The sequence below is a fragment of the Lycium barbarum genome, chromosome 10 (genome assembly GCF_019175385.1).
Source record: "Lycium barbarum isolate Lr01 chromosome 10, ASM1917538v2, whole genome shotgun sequence".
In the NCBI taxonomy this organism is placed as follows: Eukaryota; Viridiplantae; Streptophyta; class Magnoliopsida; order Solanales; family Solanaceae; genus Lycium; species Lycium barbarum.
Window position 1 is genome coordinate 123,904,048 of NC_083346.1, and position 11,666 is coordinate 123,915,713.

Consider the following 11,666-nt stretch of genomic DNA (forward strand, 5'->3'; position numbering starts at 1 on the left):
TAATTGTGATCACAAACTCTTCACACTTCACAAATTATGTTGATTTCTCACAAAGTAGTTGAAACAATATTAATTAGCGTCTTAGAAACCCAATTTTCATGAAGTTGACATTTCTATACTCTTTGACAAGCACGAACATAATATTTATTCCATTATTTTACATTGGTCAGAATTCTTGTAGAGAATAGTAAACCTGTTTAGAGTATTAACAAACTTCCATATACATGTATAACCTGGGAAAGAACAAAAAAAAAATGGGAAAAACCAAAAGGAAGAAGAAAAAACAAGATCAAGAATAAAAGCTCTATACAAAGGTATTCAGGACCTGGAACTTTTAATCGGCGAAAAAACTGAACGCTTTTGCTTCTTTGGTTTAGTTCCAAAGATGAATGACTGCAGAGGAATTCTTGATTTACTCACTGTGTGCATCAGTTGTGATTGGTTTCCATTAAGTCCAAATTCTTGATCCAACTGTGTTATAGTCTTCTCGATGTCTACTTGAAGTATAGTTACACGACGAACACCAACTTCCAGTTCCACTCTTACCTTGTTGTTCTCTCGTTTCATGTAGAAAATTTCATCTTGGAACTTTGCAGCTTGATGGCTGCTGAATCTGAATTCGTCTAATGCAACTCCCTCCTTTAGTGCTTTTGCGATTTCGTCCTGAATGCTGCACAAAGCGAAGAACTTGCGCTCTAGTTCAACTTTCAGTGATAAGGTTTGTGATAACCACAATGTCAGCTCATACTGAATCTCCTTCATGTGTTTATATATTGGCCTGATTTCTAATTTTGTGTCTACTTTAAGGCTATTGTTATCTTGTATTTCCTTGTCTTTGAGTTTGGATATTTCGCGCTGCAAGTCGTTGATTGTATTCTTGAATTTTTGAATCTGATGGAAAGCTGAGCTGAATCTTAGCTAGAAATCCAAGTTTTCGTTTAGTATTGCATTAATGCTCATCCGGAGTTTTCCCTCAATTTGCGATACTGATGCACGTTGATCAACCACAATCGTCTTGATGTCTTCTTCATCGTGCTCATCCTTCCTTAGTGGCAGATCCTCGGGTTTTAAGGTTTGAGCAAATGAAGGATCATATGCTTGGCATTTTTCTTCCTCCAGCTCTTTATTTTCGGACTTATTTTCTTGCTGTAAAAGACTCAATTTTCGACGTAGATTATGTATCTCCTCATCCCTCTTTGTGATAGTATATTTAAACTCTCTTATCTGAAGTGTGAGGTCAAGTTCGGTTTCTCTATCTTTCTTCTCCATATCATTCAGCTTCTTTGTAACTTCCTTATAATTCTTGAGAATTGTTTTATAGTCATTTAAGAGAATATTTTCTTTATCATCCAACCCACTCAACAGCATCTGTTGCCAGTTAAGTTCATCATCATTCTCCGCAACTCTCTGTTTGTGTCTCGTAAACACTACTTTCGGATTCATCTGTGACTTGCTCGTTGCCTTTTCCAGCTGGAGTTGGCTGCAAAAATGTGACATGTTTCTTTGTGGTTTTCTTAACTGCCTCTTTGTCACTTAGAATGGAATGTTGCTCTTTGCGAAGTGCATTATCTTCTGTTTTTATTGTTCTAGGACGATCTTTTTGTTTTACTGGATCTTCGTTTAACTTGATTTCAACAAGGGTAGTCACGTCATTTGGTGATGAATCTGTCCCATCGAGCTCCTCGTCTGGTTTGACACTACTCAATGTATCGGATAAATGGTCAATATTAGCATAAGCTTCAACAAAGTGGGTTCGAAGGCTACTGTTTTGGTTTACGACGTCTTTGTTGAGGATCTCAATAGTTTGCAACTTTGCTTCTATCGCCGTTACCCTAATATTCAGATTGTGTGTATCATCAGTCAGAGCTGCCTTATCGTATTCCAACAACTGAACTTGTTTTTGGAGTTCATCAGCTTCTCTTCTTAATCTCTCAATTAAAAGAGTCTGAGATGTAACTTCTGTTTCTAGGCTGGTTACCTTATTTACAAGCTCATCAATTTTTTCAGCCAATTGTGATATCGTTAACAACTCGTTAGACTCTTTAGAGCTCGCATCAATTTGGTTGTCAATCTTGTCCAACGACTCTATTTTGTTTGGGATATTAACAACATTTGTCTTTGGTTCATCAGTTTGATTGCGAAGATACTTATGCCTAAAGGACTTAAGTTTCTTATGAGAATTTTCGATTTTCTTGAATTCGCCTTGTGCTTCTTGTGTATATACATCTTGTTTCTCTTGGAATTGTTAATGAAATTGTATTTGCCTTTGGAGTTTTGTTATTGGAGCTTATTACTTGTCGTCGTGCAGTTGATTCGTATCAAAAAATCCTTGTGTTGTGGGTATGATCCACTTAAACTGACATATTCTCTACACAAACTTGTCATGAAACTTCACTGGAAGTTTTTTGGTATAATTTATTCGACATTTCTGAGATGTATTCGGTACCTGTTGCAATTTGTGCATAGGCAAAACCGTTTTGGCAGAAGAAAAACATCAAGGAAATAGCAGATCCTCGTTTTGGTGACGACTACGATGTTGTTGAGATGAAACGCGCCATGTTTACAGCTTTATCCTGCCTTCACCACTTGCCCGACATTCGTCCAAACACGTAAAAGGTAACACTGCATTTTTTACATTCTGTTCCCTTTATGACCTTCAAATTCTACCAGCATTTGTATTTTGATTTTTTGAGTGTCGCTGATCCGATCCATTCTAGAATTTGCAAATGTTAAGTTTACAAACTCACATTTCTAAAAAGGTCGGTCGCGTGAACGATCCAATCACCTGGAGATTCTTGGTTATAGAGTTAGAACAGAAAGGATCTTAAACAACACCTAAATGCAAAAGATTTAACATATATCCATAGCGCCTCGTGAGACACTTTTGTATTAACAATAACAGTTGTTACACAATGATAATGATTATATGCAAACAGAAGAGAAAATGACAAAAATGGTCCCTTATGTTTGAGGGTAGATTCAAAATAGCCCCTTAAGTTCTCACTTAAGAGTATTATGTTGGTCCTTTAAGTTTACCTAAAGTTTTAACACTTTTAGTCTCCGTAAAATATTTACCGAACTCTGTCTGTTAGATTTGCAGCAGGAACTCACACTTAGAGGTACAATTTTTGTATTTTTGCTATTTTAAATTTATTTCTCGAGTCTGGTGTTAACTTTTGGCTAACTTAAAGGAGCAAAACTATTAAGTGCATACTTAAGGGACTACTAGCCTCAAACATAAGGGACCATCTTTCTCATTTTTTCCATAACAGAATAATATTGAACTTCACCAAATGGTTACACATTTGTTTTTGGAGTCTGCAGGTTGTTTTGCTATTGACAGGCGAGAACGCACCAGTAGACATGAAGCAAACGTCAATGGAGGGAAAGCATTGATGTTTTCGGAAGATTATCTCCAGGATCTCAATCGCCATATGGAACTCGTTATGGAGTAATCTTTTTACACATTTTGTCAAAACGCTATCGATCCTAGCTCTGCTTCTGCTGCAACTTTATATAGTTGTTATCCATACGCGTGTAAAAAAGGGAGAGAGTTTTATCCAGAGCTGCTAATTTTTGGTTGAAATTTTCCGAGATGCTGATTTCGAGTTTCTTTTTAAGGCCATTAGCAGCACAAGTTATGCAGTAGGAAAGAAAGGATTGTACTGCATTAAGTACATTATAACATATGAAAAAAGAAAAGAGTGGATTTTTTTATATTTCTTTCTCATTGTTATTGGATTTGGTTGCAATCACATACTGATGATGATTCATTTTGTAGATGATCCTATTTTTGTATATTCTATAGTAGAATTTGTTAAGGTGGTGCTATAGACATTATATCAAGTGTACATATACAGACACACCCTTTTCTTTGTTTCTTTAATTATTTGCAGCAAACACATCTTCTAAAGCTTCCTAATCCCTCTTACCTCACTTTAACAATCAAGAAACAAGAATTTACACGTCACAATATTACATGGACTACTTAGTAATCAACAAATATCGATCGCCTCATTCAAATGAAAAAATGGTTGGTGTTCATTAGCTCAAACGTCAGAAGAACTTGACAAGGTACTCGGGGGCGGAGGTAGAAGCCCAGATGCGGGTTCGGCTGAAATCAGTAACTTTTGCTCGGATACTGTACTTGTGTTAAGAATTAAATTCATTGAATAAGTACTAATATTAAATTTAGAATCTAGTTATTAGCACTTGAAATCATCGGGAGGTGCGGGAAATCGAACCCGGTGCCTCTCGCATGCGGAGCGAGCGCTCTACCATATGAGCTACACCCTCAATTATTTTTAAATAACGAAATTAGTTGATTAATTGTAATTAATGTGCTAATCGGCCTCTCCGCTACTTGTAAATTTGTAATTTTTTCCGAATCTCTTCCCCTCTCCCTCTCTCTTTTTTCTTCCTATTTAATAGGTGTGAATAGATACGATTTGATGAAATAATTTAGTTTCTCGTCTGAGACTTTATTTGCGTGTTCAATTAATATCATTCCATGGTTAAATAAGTTAATGAGGTAAAACAAATATCTTAATTAATATTGATTAAGTGAGAGAAAAGTATGTACGAACAGATGTTATACAGTCAAACCTCTCTATAATAGCATCGTTGGGTCCGGAGTATAACGAATTGCTGTTATACACCTATAACAATATTCACATTTAAATAATATTTCGCTGTTATGGGCAAAAAAGATGCATGAAATATAATTTTTCATTTTTAATTGCTAAATACTAAGCTTAATCACACTTTGTATAACGAAGATAAATCTTTTAATGATGAAGACATATATTCGTATAATATTCTTTGTCATAAATAGTATACTAACATTTCAAAATATTTGTGTAGGAAATCAATTCCTTGATTGATTATGATTGAATGTCATCAATATATACAAAGACTTACCTTATTCTAGGAGATATTCTAGCTGTACATAATATTCTAGGAAATATTCTAGCTGTACATAATATTGACTAATATTCTAGCTGTACATAATAATGATAAAATACAACGGTTATCACACCCCCGCAGTCGAAGCGGGAGGTGGACGAACGCTTAGACTGTCCCGAAAGTCATCAAACAGTACGCGCGGAAGCCCTTTTGTAAAAATGTCTGCAATCTGATATCGGGACGGTACATGAAGGACACGAACCTCGCCACGAACAACTTTTTCGCGAACAAAGTGGATGTCCATTTCAATGTGTTTAGTGCGCTGATGTTGTACCGGGTTACCTGATAAGTATATCGCACTCACATTGTCACAATAGACAAGTGTCGCCTTTTGGATCGGGCAATGTAGCTCAAGGAGTAAATTCCTGATCCAGCAGGATTCGGAGACAACATTAGCAACTCCCCTATATTCGGCCTCGGCACTAGAACGAGAGAGTGTAGGCTGACATTTTGAGGACCAAGAAATCAAGTTGTCACCGAGGAAGACACAATAGCCAGAGGTGGAGCGTCTGGTATCCGGGCAGCCACCCCAATCTGCATCTGTATAGGAGACTAAGCTGCTGACAGTAGACTTATAGAGATGCAAAACAAAATCGATAGACCCCTGAATGTAGTACAGAATACGCTTAAGAGCAGCCATATGTTCATTACGAGGGTCACGCATGTGGAGACACACCTAGTGGACGACATAAGAGATATCTGGTCTAGTGAACGTAAGGTACTGCAAAGCCCCAGCAAGCTAACGATACTTAGTTGGATCATCAAATGGTGTATCTTTCGAGGCACTGAGCTTTGGCTTCGTGTCAACAGGTGTAGGAGACGGGCTACATAGTGACATACCTGCCCGTTCGAGGATTTCTTCGGCATACTGTTTTTGTGATAAAAATAAGCCATCTGCATTACGAGTAACAGCAAAACCCAAGAAATAGCTCAGCGGACCAAGGTCTTTCATGGCAAACTCGGCACTTAAGAGTGCCATAATAGACTTACGGAGATCGTTCGAAGAGGCTGTCAGAATGATGTCATCGACATAAAGCAGTATATATGCAATATCAGAACCCCTGCGATAAATGAATAATGAGTGATCAGGCTTGCTGTTTGAGAAGCCAATGGTGGCGACAAAATCAGCAAACCGCTGGTACCAAGCCCGAGGGGCTTGTTTCAGGCCGTAGAGAGACTTCTTCAATAGGCAGACATGATCAGGAAAATTGGGGTCCCGAAAACCCAATGGTTGATGCATATACACAGTGTCAGAGAGATTGCCATGAAGAAAAGCATTCTTGACGTCGAGCTGGTGGATTGGCCAAGAATAAGATAATGCAATACTTAGCACAGTGCAAATCAAAAATTTTCCAGGTTGACATATCATAACACTTATATCACCTATGATCGGAAGGGTACCCAAGAAAGACACAAGGAGTGAACCGTGCTTATAACTTATGAATAGTGGTGGATGGAAACAAAGGAAAACATAGACACTCGAAGACAATGAAAGCGATAAAGCATGGAGAGTTAGTAGACAGACAAATAATAAGAAAAGGGATGACCTTGAGTACATGCATAAATTTTGGCTACAAAGAGGAAGGATAAACTGCATAATTCGGATAAGTTCAGTTTTAAATGAGGAAGTAAGACAGCAAGTAAGTAAACTAAATACCGACAAATACAGGTAAGAACATTGACATCTATCTCAAAGTGAACTCTACCTCAACATTCGAGGACGAATGTTTTTGAAGGGGGGGGGGGGGGGGAGAATGTTACACCCCGTACCTCGGAGAAGCACTGGTTAAATTTGAATGTAAGTATGTCGAGTTACGACTAGGTAAAACAACTTTGGAGTATGAGGAACGAGGCATTATTAAGTATATTATTTAAGTAAAGGATGATTATGATCTCGTAAGTCGTAATCGGGAAAGACTATTTTGAAACACAAAAACATGGCCATTGTCATGTATAATAAATGATAAATATCATGTATGGAGAGTTTCGGAAGGTTTCGAGGTCAAGCAAATTGAAGAAAATAAGTTTGACGAAAATTTGAGAAATGTTGGGCAGATTTTTAGTCAACTTTGGAGGGGCATATCTCCTAGTATATTAGGAGTTTTAAGGTGAAACAAAAGCCTAAAATGAAGTTCGTCGAGTTTAGTTTATAATGAAACAAACCGCTCATTGATAGGATATCGGAGTAGAGAATTATGAACGTTACAAACTGAGCTGTCAACGCAGAAACAGGGCCGCTACAGTACTGCTACAGTGCCGCTACAGTACTGCCGACCTTGGCTACTATAAAAGGGATTAAAACCCCATTTTTCTTCATCCTAAACCTCTCAAAATTTCCAGAAAATTCAGCCATCAAAAGGGCTCTTAAATCTCACATAGAATTGAGGATTTTGAGCAAATTTCAAGCTGCGGAATACCAATCGAAGTCCGGACAACTTGTAGTCGCGATTATCATTCCATTTTGTGTTGGAGTGAGCTTGGAAACAAGTAGATATTGAAGATCTTGCTACTTTAGTAAATATAAGGTATGAAACATTGAATCTCTCTCTTTATCAACATTGATTAAGGAATAATTGCAAGAACAAAAGTTATAGTTGTTGTGTTGGTGTTGTTGGCTTATGGATTGAGGTTTGAAGAGAATTTTGGTTGAAAAATACATATATTTATCTTGTATGAAGTTGGTATTGTTGTTGTTGATTGGTTGTTGATATTATGATTTTGGGCTAGGCATATAAACAGGGGAGATGCTGCCCGAATTTCGACAGAATCTAAAAGAGGTTTTAATTAAGGGCTTAAGACGAGCGTATGATGATGATTCTAACAATAGTATGAATGGTTGTATGTGTAGATTACGAGGCTACGAATAATCTTAAGTGAATTTCAAGACAGGAAGTAAGTTGGAAGTCGAGAAATTATATTCCAGTTATGTTAAGGCTAGTCCCTTTCTTTCTAAAGGCATGATCCTTTCGTTATAAACCTTTGTGTCATACTCATAATATTATTTGTTTCACAAATGCTAGAAGTTCACGAATTTCGTGATCCTTATGATGTTATTGATCTTCTAAAGGCATGATTCTTTTCCTACCAAACCATGCATGAATTCCATAAAAAAAATTCATTTCCAAGAATGTTAGAGATTCACGACTCTTAAAGTTTTATGATGGTAGAGATAAATAATTTTTTAATGATAACCATGATGATGATTATGAGGGATTTATATATCCAAGCTCCAAGGCATACAGATTTCATGTTATTATGAGATGATTTTTATTCATAGAGATTTCTATGTACATGAGCTTTATATTATTATGAGGTGATTGAGCTTACTTTGCAATTCCTTAATTTCCTTCATAGTTGGTAATCTCTCCTTATGACCCTTGTTCCTTCAAGGTGGGATAAACGATGATGATTGATCCATAATATAATCGGAGGCTACCGACCTTACGTCACTCCGATATAGTTGTGGCTTTTGATTGGGCTCTTATGCATGCTTTATACATATGTATGTATTTTCTCACACCGCGCCGCGCTATAGTCGTCATGGCACGTAGATGTGCACACCACTGCAGTGGGCATGTTATGATATTGCCCCGGACGCAGGAGGCCCGAACGCGGGCTAATGATGATAACACCGAGCCTTAATGGTCGGGCATGATACTATATATATGATACCGAGCCTTAATGGCCGGGCATGGTACTATGTATATGTATAGAAATGTTTTTTTTAAAGACTAAGCATGCATGACATCCGCCTTATGAGGCATTCAGATGTACAGGTTATCTCTCTTATTCCTTGTTACCTCTCATATCTATATTATGTTGTTATTCATGCCTTACATACGCAGTACATTATTCGTACTGACGTCCCTTCTTGTGGACGCTGCGTTTCATGCCACGCAGGTGTATACAGATGAGTAGAGGATATTGCTAGAAGATGTTCCAGCTGGAATGGGGAGCTCCATTTCCTTCCGGAGTGTTGCCGAGTCAGAGCATTTATGTTATGGTATATTGATTTATGTTAGAGACTTTGCAGACAGAGTCACGTATATAGCATGTCAGTCTCGCAAACGGCTCTGCAAGCCGATGTATCATTATGCATTATGTTACAAATTTCATATGATTACATATTTTACTTGATTTGAGAAAGACGAAAAGAATGTTTTTGAAAAGATTTCATTATACATTTCATTTCGTGATTTAAGAGTCCAGTGAGATTATGAATATAATGAGAACCAGCGGGTTCGCTCGGCTCTAAGTAAAGGGTCGGGTGCCCATCATGCCCTATCAGGACTGGGGTGTGACACTCAATGTCCGTTGAAGTGTAGCTAATATGAGGCTGCGCTACCGAGGCCACGTAGGCCTGTTGAGGTTCGAGCCTGAGAATACCGGGCTGCATCGCCGGTCGGGACTGCTGCCGTGGAGCAGTCGGGTAGGGGCATGGTGGAGCAGCCCACTGTGTCGGCCACTGCCCATATGGAGGGTACGGGAGGAGAACGTGGCGCGGCTGCCACTGACTGGTACCGCCAGTCGGCCACTGGTTGGTGCCGCGGCCAGCGTTCTGGCCGCCCCCATCGAAGCCATTATTGTGGTTTTGCCCATTGTGCTTTCTATTATTATTTTTCTTGTTGTTATTATTCCTGCCATGATTGAAACTTGAAGAAAAATTATTCTGAGAGTTGGAGTTAACATGTTCCTTGTTACCTGGTTGAGCACCGCCAGTAGAGGCAATAAAAGCGGCATTCCCTCCGGCTTCCTTGGAGAGACGATTTTTGAGCGTACGTTCCGCTAGTTTTATTCGGGATCAAACGCTTTCAAAAGGTGGTAATGGGTCTTGATTTTGGACAAAATCCACTATGCCAGAGTAGGCCTCTGGAAGACCACCAATGAGCCGCAAGACAAGGCGACTATTTGCCACCGGAGCATCCACATCAGCCAGCCTGTCCTCCAAGGTTTTCACGTGGTTGCAATACGCATCCGCACTTGAAGTTTTTTCGAGAGAGACGGCAGCAAGTTCTTCCTCAAGATGGGTTGCCCTGGAACCCTTGTTGTCTTGAAAGATGGCCTCCAGCCTTTGCCAGGATTTCGCCGCGGTGTCATCCTTCACCAATATTGTTTGAAGTAATTCAGGAAAGATCGTACCATATATCCACTGTAAGATTGCCGCATCAAGACGATCATAGAGTTCAGGATCAGCTGCCCGTAAGGCATCAATTTTGGCCTTAGCCGTGGCCTCTGTAGGGGGGATAATGTGATGCATCAGGTTATGCGGGCTTGCACCTTAAATAACACCCCCCATGAATGATATGAACCATTTTCAATGTCCAATGTGAAAGGAACGAGAGATTTGACATTGGTTATGGAGAGGGCAGAGTGAAACTTTGCTCCTGTGTCAGTCATGGTGGCTTTGAAGACGAAGGGAGGAGGAATAATTTGAGGAAGAAGAGGAACGAAGGGGAGACGGGAGGTGTGGCCGGCTAGAGTGGGTGGCGGGTAGGTTAGGGTTTTGTGGAGAAGGAAAACCTAGTCTGATACCATGTAGGAAATCAATTCCTTGATTGATTATGATTGAATGTCATCAATATATACAAAAGACTTACCTTATTCTAGGAGATATTCTAGCTGTACATAATATTCTAGGAAATATTCTAGCTGTACATTATAATGACTAATATTCTAGCTGTACATAATAATGACAAAATACAACGGTTATCAATTTGATCAAAATCTCTACACTTATTATTAGTAATTGTAGATATTCTATTTTCATAATGATGGTTGATTATTATATTACCAAAAAAAAGAAGATAACTGTTGTACGGGAGGTAATTTTACTAAGAGCGTACTGATATAAAGTTGGTTGTTGCTGCTATAGGTAAAATGCTGTTATAGAGAAGTAAAATATAACATAAAGAATTGATTCTTAAAAACCTTAGCTGTTATAGAGAAATGTTGTTATATGCAGATGCTGTTATAAAGGGTTCTGATTGTATACTTATTAGTTTGGTGTAACACCTTGTATAAATTATTAATTTGAGTTCAAGTTCTATGTAATTAAAGCATAAAAAATTTTATACAATCATGTCATTTAAAATGTAATTACATATAACTCCATTTTATAAGCATTGATTAATAAATAATAAGTTATTTAGTTCATAACTTGACTAAGTTTATCCAAAGTGGGACAAAAACTTCAATTGAATGATAATTGCTACTACCACTTTCTAAAGTTAAAGTAACAGGTGTCCTGCAAATTTGCCCTAAATATGACTTAACTTCTATTTTCAATTGATTAGAAGTATAATTTTGGAATTCAGGTAAGTCATCCACACAAATGGCGGTCAACTTTGCCATAGACTTGGGGCAACCACAGTAAGAATTGTTTTTAGGGTAAAGGGTCAAATATGTCCCTCTACTTTAATTTATTGGGTAACTTTATCCTCCGTTAGCCAAAGTAGTCAACTACACCCCTCCCGTTACAAGTTGGGGCCAAATATACTCCTACCGTTAGCAAAGTTTCGAAAATACCCCTTATTTCTAACATATTCCCACATAAGCAAGTCTAGTCATTGGAATTGAGTGACATAGACGCCACATGGCATTAAACTTATTCTATGTGGTACCTACGTGACAGTTTTTTTAAAAACAATCTAGAAAATTGGGTTTTTTAAAAACAAATATGAAAAAAATGGCTTTTATTGAAA

At 38.1% G+C, this 11,666-nt stretch overlaps 1 protein-coding gene and 1 pseudogene across 1 annotated transcript; both read right to left on the bottom strand.

Annotated features, from left to right (window-relative positions):
* Positions 1-247: 247 nt before the first annotated feature.
* LOC132613441 (kinase-interacting protein 1-like) lies at positions 248-5,629 on the bottom strand (annotated as a pseudogene).
* A 4,137-nt stretch (positions 5,630-9,766) lies between these two features.
* Positions 9,767-10,222, bottom strand: LOC132613442 (uncharacterized). Its single transcript, XM_060327463.1, has one exon. It carries the CDS (start codon positions 10,220-10,222, stop codon positions 9,767-9,769), a length of 456 nt encoding a protein of 151 aa, XP_060183446.1.
* Positions 10,223-11,666: the final 1,444 nt, after the last annotated feature.

Excerpts from the sequence above, each read along its gene's own strand:
- LOC132613442 (XM_060327463.1), bottom strand. The coding sequence starts at position 10,222 with ATGCATCACATTATCCCCCCTACAGAGGCCACGGCTAAGGCCAAAATT.